This window comes from Budorcas taxicolor, chromosome 17 (assembly GCF_023091745.1).
Source record: "Budorcas taxicolor isolate Tak-1 chromosome 17, Takin1.1, whole genome shotgun sequence".
Taxonomy (NCBI): domain Eukaryota; kingdom Metazoa; phylum Chordata; class Mammalia; order Artiodactyla; family Bovidae; genus Budorcas; species Budorcas taxicolor.
The window spans coordinates 71,626,854-71,648,629 of NC_068926.1; the positions used below are offsets into that span (position 1 = coordinate 71,626,854).

Here is a 21,776-nt window from a genome sequence, read left to right on the forward strand (position 1 = left end):
GGAACAAGGACAAGCTGTAACATTTCTAGCGTGGAAAACACTAAGGGTCACACACCTTTCCTTTATGCTACGCTTATGGGCAAAAAATATTTTACAGTTAAAACAAGCAAAACAAAAAACTGTGTATCTCTCCTCTGCTGAAAACTGCTTTCCCTCCTTCTGGTGGCAGACGGCCTGTCGTGTAGGGGGACCCACATGGGGCGTGTGACCGCAGGTCTCAGCGCCCTGACCCTCCGGCGATACATGAGCCGCACGGCCGTCTCAGGCTCCCTTCTGGTGGCAGACGGCCTGTCGTGTAGGGGGACCCACGTGGGGTGTGCGACCGCAGGTCTCAGCGCCCTAACCCTCCGGCGGCACGTGAGCCGCACGGCCGTCTCAGGCTCCCTTCTGGTGGCAGACGGCCTGTCGTGTAGGGGGACCCACGTGGGGCGCGTGACCGCAGGTCTCAGCGCCCTGACCCTCCGGCAGCACGTGAGCCGCACGGCCGTCTCAGGCTCCCTTCTGGTGGCAGACGGCCTGTCATGCAGGGGACTCACGTGGGGTGTGCGACCGCAGGTCTCAGCGCCCTGACCCTCCGGCGGCACGTGAGCCGCACAGCCGTCTCAGGCTCCCTTCTGGTGGCAGACGGCCTGTCGTGTAGGGGGACCCACGTGGGGCGCGTGACCGCAGGTCTCAGCGCCCTAACCCTCCGGCGGCACGTGAGCCGCACGGCCGTCTCAGGCTCCCTTCTGGTGGCAGACGGCCTGTCATGCAGGGGACTCACGTGGGGTGTGCGACCGCAGGTCTCAGCGCCCTGACCCTCCGGCGGCACGTGAGCCGCACGGCCGTCTCAGGCTCCCTCCTTCGGCTCCCACCCTCTTCCCGCAGCAGCCTCGGCGTTCACGGCAGAGGGCTCACAGGCCGCAGCTCTCAGGGGACACCCTTACCCTCAGCGCCGCGTGCCCACTGCTGCTGCGCCTCCACGTAAACAGAAGGGCGCTGATGGCCAGTGGACCCCTTCAGGCTGGATAAAGCACTTCAACAGCCTCTAGGGAATTCTATTATTTACGCTCTACAGAAGCACGGAAGTGACAACAGGCTTTTCCTCCCTGGAAACACGGGCGTCGGCGGTCCAGTCCTCGCTGGGAGGAGGCTGGGCAGTGCCCGTCACACAGGGCAGCGTGGGGCTCGGCCACCCCGGGGCCTCTACACACAGCTCCCGCCTCAGAGCCCTGAGTGGGAGGGACGCCGCCACCTGCGGCCCCCACGCCACACGCAGCATCACCGTCTGTCGAAGAGCAGAGCTGCACCGGCCCCCTGCCCCGGGTTTAGCTCTACGTCACCGCCTTTACTCTAGAGCTCGGCGCATCTCTGTTCCCTCTGCCACGGGACCAAGCTTGCTCTGAACAATTCTGGGCACCGGCACAGGCCCAGTCACAACCTTCCCACCGGCAAGACCCAACATCGATGACGAACCGTCAGCTGGGCCTCCGCGCCCCTTCCAGCCGCGGGCCTGCCCTCCTGCGGGCGCCGTGAGCAGCGACCTCGCCACGGGACCCCCTACGACCCCTGTGATGTGAAGGGAGCAAAGTCCCCACAAGCCCCCCTGCCCTCCGATGCCAGAAGATGCCCAGTGCTGAGCCGGCTTTGCACTTGGCTGGTGTTGCCAATGGCCGTCAGGCACCGTTTTCAGAGGCAGGAAGGACCTGGCCACCTGTCAGCTAAAGCTGCACCCCTCAGGGCCAGGGGTGGGGCGGCGGGCAGACAGCCACCAGGCCACAGCTGTACCCCCAAAACAGAGCCCCTGATGTAGGAGGCTGCGTGAGTTTAGAGGAAGCCGCCTACCACTTCTGCCTGTCTTTTGGCCCTGCTGCACAGCACGCAGGGTCTTAGCCCCCCACCCAGGGTCTTAGCCCCCCACTCAGGGTCTTAGCCCCCCACCCAGGGGCAGCCGTGTCCCCTGCCTCGGAAGCGTGCAGGGTTAACCCAGTGGACTGCGGGGGAAGTCCCTATTGCTTTTTATTTTACTCGTTTTTATCCCTCCCACCAAAATGTGGCTAACTTTTATCCCCGATTCTGAAAGTAAGACACGTTTACAGGGAAAAAAATTATACTATTTCTACTGCTTTGCAAGCTCTCCCCCTAGTCAGTAGACGCTGGACACTTTTATCAATAAATACGGACCCGCAGCACCATTCTGATGGCCACACTCACACTCCATCAACTGGAAATATCATGGTTTGTCTCAGCAGCCCCCTGTCAGCAGCCAGTCAGAGCGGCTCCAGCATTTCTCGGAAACACTCTGAGCGCCTCCAGCTTTTCAGGTGTTACTTGGGGACACACCTGCAGAGGGGGAGGAGGCGCTGAAGGGCCGCCTGAAACCATCAATAGGGCCCACGTCAACCCACGCGCTCCAGAATACAGAATTCTTTCTGAGAAGTCACCAAGTTAGAGCCTTTACGGGACGGAATACACTGAGATCAGTGTTTCTTCAGGAACAGCACTACGGCTGGCCACAGTCTGAGTGTGATGCTCCAGTAAGACTGCCACGGTCTTCATCACAGAGGCAACGCACCCGGCTCATCCCCTGGCGCGTGCTTTCTTTCATGCACACGTTTCTCTGGCCTGCGCACGCCGACCGGGCATGTTCACCCCGGCTGGTGAAAGGGCGGCCGTGGCAGGGACGCACCAAGCCCACGGGCTTCTAACTGGACTCAACTGTTGAAAATATAGGTCGTTTCCTGGTCTCTGCTGCTGCTGCTGCTGCTAAGTCGCTTCAGTCGTGTCCGACTCTGTGCGACCCCATAGACAGCAGCCCACCAGGCTCCCCCATCCCTGGGATTCTCCAGGCAAGAACACGGGAGTGGGTTGCCATTTCCTTTTCCAATGCGTGAAAGTGAAAAGTGAAAGTGAAGTCGCTCAGTCGTGTCCGACTCTTCGCGACCCCATGGACTGCAGCCCACCAGGCTCCTCCATCCATGAGATTTTCCAGGCAAGGGTACTGGCGTGGGGTGCCATCACCTTCTCCGAAAAATCCTGGTCTCTAGTAACCTGCGACTCGGGAGCATCCACATCTGTGTGGATAGCTGCAAACTCTTAAGGATGTCTCTGAAGAGCCGATTTCTGCAAGCAGGTTGCTATGGCACTGTTACACTTGTAAAAATTCTGACCACTACTCCAGAAAGGACCCTTTTCTCCTCTCTTACATGTTAGCTCTCTTAAATTCTTCTCACCCCCATCTTGAATCTCACTGCTTTTTTCAGAAGTCAAGCATCCTCCTGTATCTTTTTCTGACTTATTCATACGCATCATTTGGTTAACGGGTTACTCTAGTCTTACTGAACCTCTCTACATATTTGATATATAATTCAAATAATCTCCCAATGCCGTTTATTAATAATCCTGGGACTTCCCTGAACTGAAAGTTTTAATCATACACAGTCAACACGACTCTCCTCCACGAAGGCTCCCCAGTACCGTGCCTTCCAGGCCGTCTCATCACAGCAAGACACAGCTTTCCTCCTCTTACCCCTGCCCGTTCTCTGGTCTCGAGCCACCCATGCTCACCATGGTCATCAACTTCCAAGTATCAGGATGCCAGGCCCTAGCTGGCCTGAACCTCAGGAATTGCAGAGGGCAGAGCGCAGCTGCAAGTGTGCACAGAACAGGGTAACGCAGACAGCGAATGGGAGGGGAGGTCGTGGCTAAGCTGGGCCTGAGGCCTTGCTGGTGCCACTGTTCTTGATACCAGTCAGCTGTGTTTTGCTCGGCACATTAGCAGCTTTATTTTGGAGGCTCTGTTGAGCTGTTTCTTTCTGCTATTCTCCTCTAAGCTCTTCTAAGATGTTAAAAGGTGCTTTCCTGATGGCTCAGCGGTAAAGAATCTCCCTGCCAATGCAGGAAACAGAGGTTCGATCCCTGGATCAGGAAGATCCCCTGGAGAAGAAAATGGCAACCTGCTCTAGCATTCTTGCCTGGGAAATCCCACGGACAGAGGAGCCTGGAGGACTACAGTCTATGGGGTCGCAAAGAGTCGGAGTTGACTAAACAAGAAGGTATTAAAACGTCTAGTGAGTCCTGGCTGGTCTTTCTTACTTACAAAGAATGGTTCGCATCAGAGACTCCTGCACGCTTCTGGACGGAACACCGGCTAAAGGCAGGCTCTGCTGATGACAGGAGCCGCTGGTGGGGGTGGGGGGACACACTCTGGACGAGCAAGAGGGAAAAGGCGGTTTCTGCGGAGGCAGCAGGGGTACACGCGCCCGTTTCACTGCAGGGCCCAGCTGCCTTGCCCTGTGTGGTCTCCTTTTCAAGACAACACGGCAGCCTGCAGTTACCCAGGCACAGTACGAAGGGCGTGGTGCTGGGGGCGCCTGGGCCCATATTCCCACCTTCCTTAGACAGAGATGAGCCCAGGAGCAGCGTCGGGCCAACAGCAGAGCCGGCGCCCAACAGAGGAGGGGGTGTAAGGACCCCCGGTGCCTTATGCCTCGGCCTCAGAGCCCACAGGGAGGACTGCTGCCCTCAGCCCCAGGGCACGGTGAGGACGTCACTACTGAGAGGTGCAAAGTTCTCTAGGCCGCAGCCCTCTCTATTCCCGCTGATGCCCACGGCCAAGTCCATCGGCTTTACAGAAAGTCTTCCAGAGACTGCTCAGAACTCTTGGCCTGCGGACGGGATCCTTCCCGACGTCTCTCTGCTCTACTGTTCTGAGTATTCTCACGTCTCTCCCGCCGTGTCCCTGGGACTGTGGGAGGGAAAGGCGGTGTATGTGGCCTCAGGCCATCGTCCTGAGCCGGAAGTCTTCAAGAGCATTTACAGGGAGAGCTGCTGCTCAGACCTTCCCGGCTCAGATGTGGCGTCCCGGTGCGGTGAGGAAACCGCAGGCCAGGCCAGCCCGACACGCCCTCCAGGTCTACACGGCGCTGAGCTCTCCGGGGGGCCGTGTGGACCCCTGACCACACACACACCGCGGTGCCCCACAGACACCACGGGTGCCCTGCTCGCTGTTTCCAGCCGTCTTTCTCCCTAATGTCTACGGGTTGGCGTTCAAGGTCAGTGGCTCTTCCACATCTCTGATTTGCACTTTAAATGGCTCCGTAACTTTCTGTGTGTGCTGTCTAAGGTTTCATTTCCAGAATACCCACTAGCTTCCATTTTAGCAGTTTTTACTCCTCTGGAGATTTGCTGTTTGTTCATCACGACGAGTACGCTTTCCTCCAGGTCCCGAGTACATTCACAAGAGCTGTTCTGAAATCCTGTCTATTAAAAAGTCAGAACCATGCTGGGGTAAATGATCAGTGGCTACTAATGGGTGCCGGATTGCCTTGGAGGGGGTGGTGATTAAAAAGGTTCTAAAAGTGACTATGGGGATGCTTTCATTCCACAGGAAAACCCCTCATTTCCCAGTTAGCAGTATTCCCTTTCATGGACTCCCCTAAATCAAGTGCTGACTTAGCACACATCCCAAATGCTAGAATTCTTGAAGAAAAAACTAACTCCTATCAGATTATGTAGCTATAACAATAAATTACAGGAAATGTGTCTGGATCCTGGATCCGATCAAACAATTATAAAGGGCACTCTGGGGTCAGCTAGGGAAACCTGCGCACAGGGTATTCGACGATGCTAAGAACTTACGCCTAGCTTTGCTGACTGTGATACTGCATTGTGGTTACAAGGAGAACGTGCTGAAATACTCCAGAGGCCAGTGTCCACAGCTTACTGCCAACTGGTCCAGCTAAACACACACTCAGAAGGCAAACGCTACACAACGCTACCGACTGCCGCATCCAGGCAGAGGTGCTAACCGCCACACAACTCCCCAGGCGCTTCTGCGCATTCCAGCTTTTTATTTCAAAAAACTGGACATGTGCACACTGCTATATTTACAATGGATAACCAACAAGGGCCTCCTGTGCGGCGCAGGGAGCTCTGCGCTGTGCTGCACGGGGGTCCGCACGGCTGGGACGGGACGCATGCGCGCGGGTGGCTGAGCCCCTGCTGTCCGCCTGGGACCCTCACAACGTTGCTGATCAGCCGCTGTCTCTGTGCTCAAGCTCAGTCGCGTCCACCTGCCTGCGACGCCGTGGACTGCAGCCCACCAGGCTCTTCGTCCGTAGGATTTCCCAGGCGAGAATACCGAAGCAGGTTGCCATTCCCTATTCCACTGGATCTTCCTGACCCAGGGATCGAACATGTGTCTCCTGCACTGAAGGCGGATTCTTTACCCGCTGCGCCATCAGGGAAGCCCATTAATCAGCTATCAGTTCAGTTCAGTTGCTTAGTCATGTCCCACTCTTTGCAACCCCATGGAATGCAGCACGCCAGGCTTCCTGTCCATCACTAACTCCCGGAGCTTGCTCAAACTCATGTCCATTGAGTAGTGATGCCATCCAACCATCTCATCCTCTGTTGTCCCCTTCTCCTTCTGCCTTCAATCCTTCCCAGCATCAGGTTTTTTTCCAATGAGTCAGTTCTTCGAATCAGGTGGCCAAAGTATTGGAGCTTTAGTTTCAGCATCAGTCCTTCCAGTGACTATTGGGTTGATTTCCTTTAGGATTCACTGGTTGGATCTCCTTGAAGTCCAAGGGATTCTCAAGAGTCTTCTCCAACACCACAGTTCAAAAGCATCAATTCTTCAGCACTCAGTTTTCTTTATGGTCCAACTCTCACATTCATACATGACTACTGGAAAAATCACAGCCTTGACCAGACAGACCTCTGTCAGCAAAGTAATGTCTCTGCTTTTTAATATGCTGTCTAGGTTGGTCATACCTTTCCTCCCAAGGAGAAAGGGTCTTTTAATTTCACGGCTGCAATCACCATCTACAGTGATTTTGGAGCCCAAGAAAATAAAGCCTGTTAATGTTTCCATAATTGGCAATACCCAAATACAAAATAAAACACTTTTTAAAAATTGGGGAGAGAAACTACATGGCTAAGAAGATTTTATTAAGGATTTTCAGCCATTTTATAATTAAAATTCGTACCCTGTTTATGTAATTTTTATTTTGGCATTGATATGGAAAATTTTGTCCCTGGAAACCTCTTACATTTTTCTAGCTATCACCCCAATTACCACAAGGTGTCACTCTTTCCACATTCAAAGCAAAAGGTTTGCAAGGGAAAAAGGCTATTATCTGTACTAAAAGAAGACACTGAGCTCCCAAGTTAATCTCAAACTTTAGAACCATCTGTATTTAGGAAGTAAAATGCAGTAACTCTCTCAGTTCAGACAATGAAATACAAACTGGACACAAATGTTAAGCTAAAAGTTCTCTAAAACTTTAGATGAAAAGGTGCATCACTATGTCTCTCAGGAATGCGTTCCCACAAGCCACTTCAGTATCCTCACACTTTGGAATAAATAGCCCTGAGGTCATCCTACAAAGGCTGGGTCAACCAGCCAGAGCTCAGAATCGCCACCAGACACCTGGAGGGCTGACGCAGTAGGTCAACCCCTGCACCCACGGCACAGGTGCTCCAGCTCCACGCTGCATCTGCCTGTCGGTCCACAAAGAAGCATGACCCGAAATTTCAACAGCTCTAGCCAAGGCTGGAAAAGGTCCGCTTTCATTCCAATCCCAAAGAAGGGCCAAAGAATGTTCAAACTGCCACACGGTTGCGGTCATTTCACATGCTAGCAAGGTAATGCTCAAAATCCTTCAAGCTAGTCTTCATTAGCACTTGAACCGAGAACTGTCAGATGTACAAGCTGGATTTACAAGATGTACAGACATACAAGAGGGACCGGAGATCAAACTGCTAAATCCGGTGGACCACAGACAAAATCTACTTCTGCTTCACTGACTAAACTAAAGCCTTGACTGTGGGTTACAACAAACTGGAAAATTCTTAAAGAGACGGGAATTCCAGACCACCTTACCTGCCTCTTGAGAAACCTGTATGCAGGTCAAGAAGCAACAGTTAGAACCAGACATGGAACAACGACCGGACTGGTTCAAAATGGGGAAAGGACTATGTCATCAAGACTGTGTACGCGTCACCTTGCTTATTTAAGTTCTACGCAGAGTACATCATGTGAAGTGCCGGGCTGGATGAAGCACAAGCTGGAATCAAGATTGCTGGGAGAAATTTCAATAAACTCAGACGTGCAGATGACACCACGCTTATGGCAGAAAGCAAAGAACTAAAGATAAATAGCCTTTTGATGAAGGTGAAAGAGGAAAGCGAAAAAGCTGACTTAGAACGCAACATTCAAAAAAACTAAGATCGTGGCATCTGGTCCCATCACTTCACGGCCAACAGATGAAGCAAGAAGTGAAGCCATGACGGACGCATGGCAGGCTTGATCTCCTTGGGCTCCCAGACGGCTGCGGACGGTGACTGCGGCCATGAAATTGAAAGATGCTTGCCCCTCGGGTGAAAAGCTAGACAGCGTATTAAAAACCAGAGATGTCACTTTGCCCACAAACGTCCATCTAGTCAAAGCTATGGTTTTTCCAGTGGTCATGTATGGATGTGAGAGTTGGACCATAAAGAAGGCTGAACGGGAAAGAATTAATGCTTTGAACTGTGGTGCTGGAGGAGACTCTTGAGAGTTCCTTGGACAGCAAGGAGATCAAACCAGTGAGTTCTAAAGGAAATCAACCCTGAATAGTCACTGGAAGGACTGAAGCTGAAGCTCCAATATTTTGGCCACCTGATGTGAACAGCCAACTTATTGGAAACGACCCTGATGTTGGGAAAGTTTGAGGGCAGGAGGAGAAGGGGGCGACAGAGGATGAGATGGTTGGATGGCATCACTGACTCAATGGACACGAGTTTTGGCAAACTCTGGGAGACGGTGAAGGACAAGGCAGCCTGGCATGCTGCAGTCCATGGGGTCACGAAGAGTCAGACATGAATGGGTGACTGGAAAGCCTCCAAGGCATCCAGAAAGGCTATCTCCATCCTCCCCATCCCCACCAGGCCATCCTTAGCAGGCTTACAACTTAAAATTTGTTGATATTCAGAGAATCCAGGTAAAGAGTACATAAGAACTTTTAAAACGTTATCATTTGGAAATAACTTGAAAGTTATAAAAAGATACGAGAAGTAACCCAAGGCCCAGGTCCCGAGCACCCATGTCCCTGTTGCTCAGCCTTGCCTCCCTGACGGTGTACCGTGTTCCATCTTCTGCCGTCTCCGCTCCCTGCCCGTCTGCCTGTGCCCATCTTTCCTTCTTAAGGACACAAGCCGCGTCCCTCACCCCAGCATAATGCAGTGTGTGGTCCCTACCAGCACTCAGACACCGTGGGCTGTCCACCTCATGCGTTTATGCCAACGTCTGTCCCCACAGCCTGAGGGCAGCCCGGGGCCCAGCAGGCAAGGGAGCAGGGGCTGGCCCGTCCCAAGTCCTGCAGCCTGGGACTCCCCCTCAGCCTCGGCCCTTCATGACACTGGCATCTTTGGGGACACACCACCACTCAGGCCTTTCGTTACAACACTGCTCATCTCTGTCTTTAGTGTCTCTCTGTGACTAGACGACGCCGCGTCTCAGCCAGAATGTGGCCTGGCCGCATCCGCGTGCCCATCAGTGGTGCCCAGCTGCTCCGCGGCACATCTGTTTCCTCACTCGCAGCGGAACACAGTCTGCTACAAGACCAGGCAAATCTCCATTCTTCACCACATTTTCCACACAGAAATGCTTGCACTGTTTTTGCAAATTTTTTTATAAGTCTGAAATAGTTACAAAATAGTTTTAAAAAATATTTTAAAAAAGCAAGCAGAGCAACTCAAAATCCGAATTCCAAATCTACCTGACGATATCTTCATGGAAAGGAGGAAAATTAAGGAGATAAACAAAAACCTGTGCTGTAGGCCTAAAGATCAAGTTTTTGGTCTCATTACACTTGCAACCACTAGACGTTGATGATAAATGGCTTTTCCTAAGATCTAGAAAGTTAATAGCCTCATTAACATCTCACTGAAATGACTTTTCATAGTTAAGCAGTTTTAAAGAGATGCTTCTGTTTAAGTCCTTCAGGAGCAAAACAGCAGCCGGGAGACGGGTGGTGCCATGAGGCTCCAGCCCACACATGTCTGCCCGGCCACAGCACTGCTGCCCCAGAGCCCTGCCCAGGCAGAGACCCCCACCTGTCCGTCCTGAGCATGCACAGTCCCCACAGGTGGGCGGGCCTCACTTACTCTCTAAGTCGGAGACGGGCCTGCACTGTCCCCCGGGTGGGGGCCTCACTCTCTGATTCGGAGACGGGCCTGCACTGTCCCCCGGGCGGGGCCTCACTTACGGGAGGGGGGCCTCACTCTCTGATTCGGAGACGGGCCTGCACTGTCCCCCGGGCGGGGCCTCACTTACGGGTGGGGGGCCTCACTCTCTGATTCGGAGACGGGCCTGCACTGTCCCCGGCGGGGCCTCACTTACTCTCTAAGTCGGAGATGATGAGGTTGTCGTGAAGCTTCACCGCCCGGTGCTGCTCTACTTCGTCCTCCAGTTCAAAGATCGTTTCCTTCATGTCACTCCTCTCGGTCTCTTTCTCTTCCAGCTCTGACCGTAGTTTCTCTAAGGTCAGGTTCAGATCTTCTATCTGCTTCTTAGCTTCCTCTTGGAAGGCTCGGTATTCGTCTTCTACCTGTGTGGAATCGATGGTGCAGATCAGGAAAGTGAGTGCTGTTCTGAGCTAAGTCCCAGGACAGAGGCACAGGCCGCCTGGGCTGGGAGCGAAGTGGGCACCGCTCTGCGAGAGTGAGGAGGGCCGTGTGACCACTGTGGGCGTCGCGCTGACATCACACTGAACCTTGCTACAGTACTTACGAAGAGGTTTCTGAAGTTTCCCCTTCTCCAAAGTTTGGACTAAAGGCATGCATCTCATCAACGATTAACATGCTTTCCCACAAAAATGATGTCTGCTTTCTGACAGTTTCCATATCAAATTAAAACCAGAAACCGAAATTCTCAAATACTGTCCAGCTGTCAGTTCATGGGGGCCCCAACACGTACGCGCCAACAAATATATCTCCTAAACTGTATCTATGAAAGTCATCCTTAAAAAATTAAGATGTACATTATTAAGAACAGACTCTCATACAGATTGCACAGCAGCTTAACCCAAACTCCTAGACCTCTACCTGAAAAAGCACACCACAGAAGGAGAAGAGGAGGCAGACGCTGCTGGCCCCACAGACTGGAACGCTGGCTCTCCGCTTTTCTTGCGTCCACCTGCAGCCGCGAGGGTGCTGTGGCCCGGCCTGACGCGCTCCCCTGGGCACACCCAGAGCTGGGGCAACTGCTGTCAGGCGTGACTCTAGCCTCGGCCTCCCACAGGCAGGACCACAGGCAAAGAGTGAGAGTGGAAGTGACGTTGTCACAAGAACGCTTTCCACTCCCTCCCCAGACCAGCCGCTTAGAAACAGGTCCCCTCAGGAGGAGCTAGCGGCACGCCAGCGGGGCTGCCGGCTCTCGGGCAGCGTGCGTGCACCACGGCCGCTCTGCACGGCCCCAGAGCCCTCTGTCTACTGAATCGGTACCTTTGCGATGGCGTCCTGCAGCCGGCTGGCGTCATTCCGGCTGCGGGCCAGGTCTTCCTGCAGACTACTGGCCAGAGCCTCTGCTTTCTCCTTGTCCAGCCTGACACTCTCCAGGAGGTCCTGAATGTCAGACTTGTCTCCAGAGTTATGGATAGAGTACAGCTCCGCCACTTTCTGCTTCTCATTCTCCAGCTGGGCCTTCAGGCGATTCATCTCGATCTGGTCACTGGCCAGGGTGGCTTTGAGCTCCTCCAGCGTGGCGGCCAAGGCCGCCCTGCCCTTCTGCTCGGACTCAACGGCCCGCTCCATGTGGTGGCTGCGCTCCTTGAGCGCCCCGATCAGCTCCTGAGCCTCCTTGTTGTCCTGCTCGGCCATCTTCAGGGTGTTGCTTAGGTGCTGCTGGACGCCAAGGAGCTGCTCCCGTTCGAAACGGCTGTTCTCAGCGAGGTCCACGTAGCGCTGCTCCAGCTCCATGTAGCGGCCGCTCTTCACGTCCTCGTCGATGCCGTAGGGAACGTGGTGCTCGTCCAGGAGGGAGCGGAGGTACTCGATCTGCCGGCTGAAGAGCTCCAGCTTGTCGCTCTGCTGGCACAGGGACTCCACGAGGATCGCCTTCTCCTCGCCGAGCCGCTCGTTCTCGCTGTTCAGCTCCTGGGTGATCTGCTGCAGGTCGGCCAGCTCCTGCAGGGTGGCCTGCAGCTCCTCGCGCGTGCTGTGCTGGCTCTCCTCCATCTGCTGTATCCGCTCCGTCAGGCACGCGACAGACACCTCGCTGGCGTTCCCGCTGCTCCCCTCCCGGGAGCGCTCGACACTCGGGAGGCCTTCTGACTCCGAGGACGAGGGCGCGTCCAGGGCGTCGTCGCTGGACGTGAGGGGCTGGTACACCTCACTGCACTCGCTGTCCAGGTTGTCCAGGGAGTTGCTGTGCTGACGGTCCATGAGCGTGTTTTCATCCTGGCTCAGCAGGTCCTCCACCGAGCCAGGGGCCGAGCCCTCCACCGAGGAGGTCAGCGTCCCCCCGCCGTCGCCCTGGTTACCAGGGGTGATCTCTGGGCTCAGGGACCGGTAGCCAAACAGCTTCTCGGAGTGGTCCAGCCTCTGCTCCAGGGAGAAGCCCAGCGCGTTCAGCCGGTCCTTCAGCATCCGGTTCTCGCTCTTCAGCTGGCTGAGCTCCTCGAGGACGGCCGTGTTCTGCTCCTGCAGCTGCAGCAAGGTGGACGCCACGCCAGTCGGCTGGTGCGCGACGCTGCCTTCCTTCTCCTCGGACTTCTCGGCACCCTCGGTGAGGGGGTCCTCGCTGATGCCCAGCTGAGCACGCATGTCCCGGAGCTCGCTCCGCAGATGTAAAATCTCCACATCCTTGGTTTTGGCCAAGGTGAGAAGATCCTTCACTCTGGCCTCCAGAGCAGCTTTGTCACTGATCTGATTGTCCGACTTGGACTTGCTCATGCGGACGTCGCATTCCGCAGCCGTGCGGCTGCGTGAGCGTTTGGCCGACGCCACGTCATTAGCCCCCTGACCTGCAGAAGGTAGTTTTTTGCTCTGGTTTAGTCGGGTACGTTCACGTAATCTTTCTCTAGTAGAACCGGACTCTTTATTACCTGTGGAAGTGCTGCGCTTGGTTGAAGAACTCGTGCCTACAAGATTAAGACAAAGAGTTTAAAGCAGAACATCAGCAAGAGGCAGGCACCCGGTTAAGCCCCAAGGGGACGAGCAATGGTCTCAGGGCCTGCACAGAGACTGCCACACTGGCCCTGCCTGAGAGTCTGGTTACTGTCAAGTTCAGCTCCCTGCAAACAGGAAGGTCAACCACCCTTTATTTATCAGTGGAAAAAGATGTCACACACTGAGCTGCATGCCGTAAGGGGCAAGTTTATGGGATGCGGATCGTATCTCAATACACATGGCCCTGAATCCTAAACCACGGATTTCAACAGGTGGCCGGAGCCCAGTGTCTGGGGGAGGCTATGGAAGGTGCCTCGAGGGACAGCCGGTCACACAGCCAGCTACCTGCAGAAGCAGGAAGTGAAGGAAGACTGTGGGTGACCAGGAGGGAGAGGCAGCCTCTGGACAAACAAAAACCTAAGCCGCCCACAACAAACACAAGAACTATGATCAAAGAAAATGCAAGAAACATTCACATCAGGAACGCCACGGGCGCGGTCCCTCAGTCCCGGCCGGTCCTTGGCGACCCTGAGGGTAGCCGGCCACCCGGCCCCTCTGCTCGCGGAACTTTCTAGGCAAGAATACTGGAGGGGGGGCCATTTCCCCTTCTTCCGGGGGGGTCTGCCCAACCCAGGGATGGAAGCTGCGCTTCTGGCACTGGCAGACAGGTTTTTTTCCACTTGGGAAGTGCCACACAAATAGCACCAGTAACAAGAATTATTCAAACAGGCAGCGTGCACTCATCCTCACGACACACAGGTATTAATAACGCATACACAGTAATTTACACAGGCTTCATTACCATCATCCTGTTTTACAGATGAAGAAACCCAAAAAGAGATGATAAATAATCTGCCAATGTCCCACAGGTAATATATGGACGAGCCAAGATTCAAACGCAGGCAGGCCGTGCGGCAGAACCTGCAACTTACCAGGACCCGCTCGGCCTTTATCGGTGTTAGAAAGCGACACAGCGTTGCCGCCAAGGCCTGGCGACACTTTCATCAAACAAGCCACAGTGTCACCAACTGCTAAAGTTAAACCTGTGCAAACAACTGACAGGGCCGTGTATTTAACTAACATAAAAAGAACATGTTCATCCACAAATACTTAAAGAAACCATCAGACTCTTTTTTTACTTTGAAAAATAAGTCATAGACCTGACCAATAACTATTCTTAACGAGCCAACTGGTTCTTCACATGTCAGCACCAGGCTAACCAGGGAGTGAAGGGCGGAAGCTCTGCCCGACGGGGGACGCTGTGGGAAGCCCCTGCTTCTGCCGCGGCTCGGGGAAGTGCAGGCAGGGGGTGCTGGTGGCCTCGGCAGACGGGGACGAGGTGGTGGACGCGGCATCACACGCAGGAAGGAAAAGTAAGGCCACGTGGCAGGTGGGGCGGGAGAGGAAGGTTTCCACGGGCCCTGAGTGCCAGCAAGAAGCCAGGGAGTCGCAGCAGCAATGCTCAGTGAATCTCCCCGAGCAGGGAAGAGACTCAGACGAGCACGGTGGAGGAGGGTAAGCAGAGGGCGCCTCGGGAAGCATCAGGAGGAGGGAGAGCAGCAGGAGAGGCGTGGGCAGACAGAGCAGCGACGCGGAGGGAGGCCACGCTCGCGGAGAAGAGCCAGCTCTCCGCAAGAGCAGACGGGGTAAGGAATCTGCGCTACCTTTCACAGGCAGAGGAGGAGCGACTGCAAAGGGAGGCTGGGACGGGGAGAGACGGGGCAAAGGGCCTGCGGGGCGGCCACTGAAGGCCGCCCGCGGCGGCGGCAGGGAAGCGCGCGCCTGCACACTGGGAGACTCTGAGGCCAGGGAGGGAGGGGGTACGAGGGGTCAGAGTACTGGGCCTCCTTTTCGGTGCACGAGCCGGAGCGGTAAATGTGGTGCCGTCGGGCCCCAGGGTAGGGACCTATGGTCCACGGTGCTCCATCACCAGCTCTGAGGCTTGGCACAGAGCGGGCGCCCAGGAAGCATTCGCCGAGCGAATGGGTGCATGGCCTGGGCGGGGCTCTCACGATGCTGAGCTGAGAGCCTCTAAGGGACACCTCTGAGGATGGCCTCGCCCTCCGGGGCTGCGGTGAGGAACAGACGGAGTCACACCTGTAGAGCCAAGTAAGGACGCCCACGTTCCCTCCTGGCGACCGCACCTCTGCGGTCAGCGTGGGCCGGGTCTGGTGGAAGGAAGAGGCCGCACAGGGTCAAGGCCGGGGGGGCGGTCAGCTGGCACGCCCAGCCGAGGAGGAAGTCCAGGACACGAGGGGGGGACGAGAGAGGAGGGGGCGGGAGAGGAGGGGACGGGAGAGGAGGGGACGGGAACCTGGGCGGCGGGAGCAGGAGGGGATGGGAGAGGAGGGGGCGGGAGAGGAGGGGCCTGCTCTGGCTCCTGCGCATCTGCTTTCCCACGCGTGCCACACACAGTGGCCTAAGATGCCGCGAGTTTCCAAGTGTTTCTTTCAGTGTAAGAAGCAACATGTGAAAGTGTTACTCTCTGGACTACAGAATGAGAGCTTAAAAAAAGAAAAACTGCTGCTAATGAAGGAAGAAAGAACGGCAGGACTGGAATGAATGGATCTAGGCACTGACTATCAGAGGCTGCTAACGTCAGGCAGCGGGAGACAGCCACACCGCGGGCAGATGGACAGACGACGGTCCTGTATGAAGGAGCAGGTGAGAGGAGCGGAGGAGCCTAAATCTGCCCATCAAGGCTCTAAACCCAGGGGCACTGACAGCGAGCAGAGAGAACTCAGAAACACAGCCACGGGCATCACGGGAGCGCGATTCCAAAATCCAGACCGCCAGAGGGAACTCGCGGGAGCTCCAGTGCCGAGGACTCGGTGCTCTCACTGCTCAGGCCTCGGCTCCACCCCTGGTGGGAACGGAGGTCCTGCGAGCCACGTGGCATGGCCCAAGAGGAGGAAGTAAAGTCTAGAAACTCTACGGGTCGGACAGCCAGTTTCTACAAAGACTGCGTTGCGAGGGGAAAACGGGGCGGGGTGGACTTGCAGGTTTACAGATGAAGACTTAAGAGACACCAGCAACCACTCTACGTGGACCTTCAGCGAGTCCTGGTAAACCCTAATCCAAACGAAGAAGTGCGTGCATGTAGGCAACATTTATGAGACAGTCGGAGATTTACATACTTACTGAACAACTAACGGTTTGAAACATGGTAATTTTAAGGCCTGATAAGGGCATCGTGAATGTATTTTTAAAAAGCGCACTCAGCCTTCAGAGATAATCAGATATGTGTGGATGACACCTGGAACTGAAGGTGGGCGTCAAGGAGCTGAGCACGGCCCTCGAGCGACAGGGAGACGGGCGTGCGGAGATGGAGCGCCAGACGGCTGTGCACGGGTCGGGCGCTCCCCGGGCCGGGTGGCAGTCCCTGCAGGCCGCCGCGGCGCGGCCCTGCCCAGCGCGCACCTGTGCTGGTCCTGGGCCTGTTCTCTGCAGCGCTCGTGGCGGGCGCGGGCGCGGGCGGCGCGGCGGCGGAGCAGGCGTTCTTCTTCCCTTTGCCGCCATTGGTCACAGTCACCCCTCCAGCCATCCCAGCTAAGAGGTCATCACTGCTCTTGGTCTAGAAGCAACGAAAGATTAAAAACAAGCTGGTTAGGTAGAGCGACATTCAACAACATTCTGACCCTAACCAAAGCCCTTGACTTTCAGGCTGAGCCCACGGCCTCTGCAAAGACCTCCTTGCAGCCACCAGGCAGCTCATGCCTGGGCGCTGCAGAAGCGGAACCTTCTCGCTGGCTCATAAACAGCTGCAACTCCTTTCTAAAAATATGAAAATCACAATGGACTCAAAGATGTCACGGGAGCCCGCCGTATACCGTGCCAGATTCAGTGAGGGGTGAGAAGCAGCGAGGACACCCTACTTGCCACCCCTCGTCTCGGCTGTGGCTCACCAAGCAGGAGCAGCGGAGTCAGCGCGCCACCGGCAGTTTCTAGAGAGGCAGCAGCAAGGGTGAGGAAGAGGCCCCTGCTCTGACGTGATCAGTGATGGAGCCAACATCTCACAGAAGTTTCTCGGAAGGTTATTTTTTTAACGTTTATCTACTTTTTTTTTTTTGGTAGCCTAAGCCAAAATTGAAAGAAGGGGATTTTTTAAAAAGCCCACATAACATACAAATAAAACACTAGAGACTTTATGGTCACAGTGAGGGTTAAATGACCATTCTACTTGAGAAAGACCATTTGATTTATTTATGTTTTATGAAGATGACTGAAAAACATGTGAGCTTTTTAAAAAGGAAACAAGCACTCTAGATAACCAGGTTGGGCATAAATTTATCACTTAAGAAGAAAAAGTGAAGAAACCTGATTTTACTCCTCTTAGAAATGAGAGAGAACACGGAGGAGCTGAAGATCTACAGGAGGGAAAAAAAAAAACCAAAAACCATGTGCTTTTAAGTCAAAGAACCAGGGATTCCCTGGTGGCTCAGTGGTAAAGAATCCACCTGCCAGTGTAGGAGATGGGGGTTTGACCCCTGATCTAGGAAGATCTCACGTACCCTGGAGCAACTAAGCCCGTGCTCTGGAGCCCGGGAGCCACGCTGCTGAGCCCACGCGCTGCAGCTGCTGAAGCCGGTGCGGAGCCTGCGCTCTGCAACAAGACGGGCCACCACAGTAGGGAGCTCACGCACCGCCACCAGAGAGCCCGAACCACAGCCAGAAATAAACCCACTCTTTGAATAAACAAAGATCCAAAAGTTTTGCCCACTAAGGTGAACTGGTCCTTCCCTGCATCTTACTAGATCTAACCACAAACAACAGTTGAAATAAGAAGCAACGAGACGCAAAACCTTGGGGACTTCCTGGCAGTCCAGTGGATGGGAACTGGCACTTCCCATGCTGGGGTTGGGCTCAATCCTTGTTTGCAGCCAAAAACAAAAGAAAGAAACAGGACTTCCCTGGGCATGGGCTCCATCTCTGGTCTGGGAAGAGCCCAGGCCACGAAGGAGCTGGAGCCCTCATGTCAAAACTCCTGCCGGCCGTGCCCTCGGGAGCCCGCAGCCCGCGCCTGCGGAAGCCGCGCTGCAGCTGCTGGAGCCGGGGGGCCTAGAGCCCGCAATCCACAAGAGAAGCCTGCGCACCGCAACTTGAGAGGGCCCTCACTCGCTGCAGCTAGCGCAAGCTTGCACACAGCAATGAAGACCCAGGGCAGCAAAAAGAGGAATACCGTGTTTCTTAAAAAAGAAGAAAGGCACATCTCCACACCCCACAACTGCAAGAACAGGGCCACGTGTTCCGTGAGTGCTGGGCAGCGAGAGATCCCGTGCGGGTGTCCATGGAGCGGGTGTGTGCACACAGCACTTGAGTGACTGAAAGGCGAACACCTCCTTCCTGGGGTTAGTCATCAGAGCTGAGCGGTGACAGGCATGGACGCGGGCTGTGGGGAGTGGCCACACACGGAGGAGCACAGAGAAACACGGAGGAAAGATAAATGGCACTCAGGCCCGTGGGCTCTCCAAGCCCTTTTGCTTTTTCCAATTTTTCCATTTTCACTACTTTCTCCTTTCCTTCTTACTTTTTCACTGCAACTTCTATTCAACGACCCTTTTTTCTTCTTGAGTGAAAGCACTTGCTGCAGTAAAGAGAAAGCGCACGCCAACAGCATCGCCTCCCGCGCGCCCCTCCCCAGTGTGCACACACACACACACGACTACTTAGGAGCCAGCCAGGTGAGCGGGGCCCGGGCCACAGACACTGGCACACAGGCGCACGGCGAGGACATGGCCCTCTCCACCTGACGATGGGGAAGCACTCACTACTCACTGCTCAAGACCAGGTGCTATCGCCGGGCCCGTGCCTCTCGAGACCTGATACGCTCAGGGCGCGCTCCAGAGTGAACCGCAGAGACGCTGCCTGCCAGCGAGGAGGAGGTAGCCCGGCCGGCCGCGTGCACGTCCCGTGCCAATGCTTCAACCTGCTCCTCCAGCCCCGTAAGTCAAGGTCATCCAGCTACACAGTACTCGAGCAAGGACAGCCCAGCAACCGAGTGGCCGGCAGAAAACCCCGGCTCTCCTATAGGAGCGGCAGCTCTGCCACAGAGGAAATGGCTCAGTGTGCTGATTCAGACTGGAGAAGCAGGGCAAAGGTCAACTCCGGGTATCGCCCCAGGGTCACAGGGTGACACCCAGCCCTCAGCAGGGCCGCAGCGAGGAGAAACCTGGGGACATCGCCCAGTCCCTGCGATGAGTCTGTCTTCAGGTTCGACAACCTTGGGATAGAAAAACTAGCACCTCCTGTGAGATCTTCCACACATACAAGGAAGCCCCTCGTCAGCTGTCCCTGCGCGGCGCTTCTTAAACAGTTAAGTCGCAGTCCGTGAAGCCGAGTGGACAGAGGCTTCTGGACAGACTGTCTCGGGCGCCGCTGGTTCCTCCCCGTCAGACGAGCAGCAGCGCGCTCCACGCTTCCTGCAGAGGCACAGCCTGCACCCCGAGACAAGCAAGCGAAGGACAGGCATGGTGACTTCCGGCCTGAGGAGGACTGGAGGAGGCCACGGGGCTCTGCCCACTGAGCCGAGCACCGGACCAGCCTCCCGAGACACCGGGAGCACCACGCGGAGGCTGCCGCCGCCAGGGACGAGCCATGGGCCGGGGACGCTTCCCGGGCTGAGCCGTAGAAGCCCTGCTGCCGTCGCTCACAGAGGCCCGGCCCTGAGCCAGGCCCCGCGCCCCACTGCACCCTGACCACAGCCCAAGGGCGCACAAGGCCAGCCTCGCCGGCCTGCCCCCAAAGCTGGGCTCGAACACCTCACTCCCCATGACTGACAGGGAACAAACCAGCCTCCAAAGGAAGGGGTGTAACGAGAACACCAGTCACGCTCTAACTACACGAATACCTCCCAGCTCTACACGGGATTAGTCCTGACCAGCACAGTCTTCGTGGCGGTGTAATGAAGGGGGGGGGGCGGGGAGAACCCGTGTGGGGCTCGGGAACGTCCGACCGGCCAGACCGTGCACGCGTGCGCACCCCATCAAGCCTCCTCAGGCAGAAGCAGCATCTCCCTCCTGGAAGGGGCGCGCTCCGCTCTCCAGCTCTCCCAGACAGCCGACCGTTTCTCGGCACTCGAGCTGTTTCTGCAGATGACTCGCCTCCACGCCGCGCTTCACGGGCTCCCGGAAGGGGGCCCTGCCCCGAGGCACAGCGCCCTGCTCACAGGCGAGCTGCCGCCCGGCGTCGCTGCTAACGACGGGCCCAACACCAGTGAAGCCCGCCACAGCGTGAGCCCCTTCACAGCGTGAGCCCCTTCACACCGTTCACAGCAGAGGCCGAACCGACGCGGCGTTTGAGGGGGAGGCCAGGCCTCGCAGGGAGGCACGCTCCTCCTACACCCGCCGAGCGCCAACACGCCACACAAATACCTTCAGCACCGCTGCTGCGGCCCCAGGCTTCGCGGGCCTGCCGCCCGCAGAGGCCGAGCAGCCGCCCTCGGGCCTGGCTCTGTCTGCCGCCTGTGCTCTGCTTGTCCCCGGCGCCTTAGGTGCTGGGCCGACGCTCCTGCTTGCCCTCTTCATTCTCGGCTGCCTCCTCGGGATGCATTCACAGGCAAATCTGTGGAGAGAAACGGCGTTACACCGAGAGCAAGGCTGCAAGAGAGCGCTTCAGAAATTGGTTTTAGAAGGGTCTTACCATGAAATGGAAACGTCTGAGCGCTAGACGTCACTACCAGAACGCACTTCCTTCTGAGCGCTAGACGTCACTACCAGAACGCACTTCCTTCTGAGCGCTAGACGTCACTACCAGAACGCACTTCCTTCTTGAGCCCTGCTGATCGGCAGTTACTCTGTGCACCCCAGCTCTCTCAGTACAAAGAAGACCCCAGACCTCCAACGGGAGCACCACCACTGCGCACCTGCAGAGAAGCCACGACCGTCCTGGCAGTGAGAATGAGCCGGGTCACAGGTCTCCACGGTGATCGCGCTTTCCAAATCATCCAGCACAGTCCTAGGCTCAAATGTGGGCCGTGGCATTCCACGAAAACCAGCAGAGCAGCCCAGAAACTCCAACATCAGGATCCAAATATATTTCCCAGCATATCTCTTTCATCAAGAGGAAGCTCCAAAATGCCTTATCAGAACATAAGACTCAACGTATCATTCAGAAAATAAGGGCATTCTATACACCTGTAAGAACCGTGAAGGGAAACCTTCCACCTAATTGGAACAGACTGGATTTCACAGCTTAGAGGACCTGGAGTAACAGAGAGCACACAGAACTGTGGCCAGACAACCGCCCAGCGTCTCTCTATTAGCAGAGCCGGAAAGCAGTCTCTGCAGTAAGACCGCGTCTGGAAAGACACGTTGGCCGGGTCTGGGTAAAGAAAGTGACAGGATGAACAGAAGTGGAAGTCTGCCGTGAGCGTGAGGGCCTTTACACACAGCGACGCTGAGCACGAAAGAGAGGCTGGCCTGTTTTAGGAAGGTTTCTACACACTATTAAAAATAAAGGGACACTTACAGACTAACCTTTAGGAAGAGAAAAGCTTCCTTCCAACACCCTCAACGACCACCTCACCCAGACGACGCTCAGACGCCCCAGATTCGCCCTGCCCGGCCTGACACAGATTGCACCCACTGGCCTGGCGGCAGGAACAGCGAGACAGGAGGAAGGGGCTCCGCTCCACCTCTCCTCGG

The 21,776-nt window shown here is 55.7% G+C and overlaps 1 protein-coding gene across 7 annotated transcripts in view; it reads right to left on the minus strand.

Moving 5' to 3' along the window:
• The window catches only part of SPECC1L (sperm antigen with calponin homology and coiled-coil domains 1 like), an 86,307-nt gene that overhangs the window by 42,347 nt on the left and 22,184 nt on the right, over nucleotides 1-21,776 (minus strand). For 3 of the 7 annotated variants that reach the window (XM_052654515.1, XM_052654513.1, XM_052654514.1), the window contains exons 2-5: nucleotides 20,505-20,694; nucleotides 16,555-16,708; nucleotides 11,470-13,106; nucleotides 10,367-10,574 (exon numbers count right to left, since the gene is read on the minus strand). In XM_052654515.1, the coding sequence (XP_052510475.1) occupies nucleotides 10,367-10,574; nucleotides 11,470-13,106; nucleotides 16,555-16,708; nucleotides 20,505-20,657 (2,152 nt within the window). In that variant the 5' untranslated portion in view covers nucleotides 20,658-20,694. Of the gene's footprint in view, nucleotides 1-10,366; nucleotides 10,575-11,469; nucleotides 13,107-16,554; nucleotides 16,709-18,313; nucleotides 18,524-18,909; nucleotides 19,049-20,504; nucleotides 20,695-21,776 lie in introns of those variants that run through there. The other 4 variants (XM_052654516.1, XM_052654517.1, XM_052654519.1 and 1 more) reach the window with 4 other exon arrangements.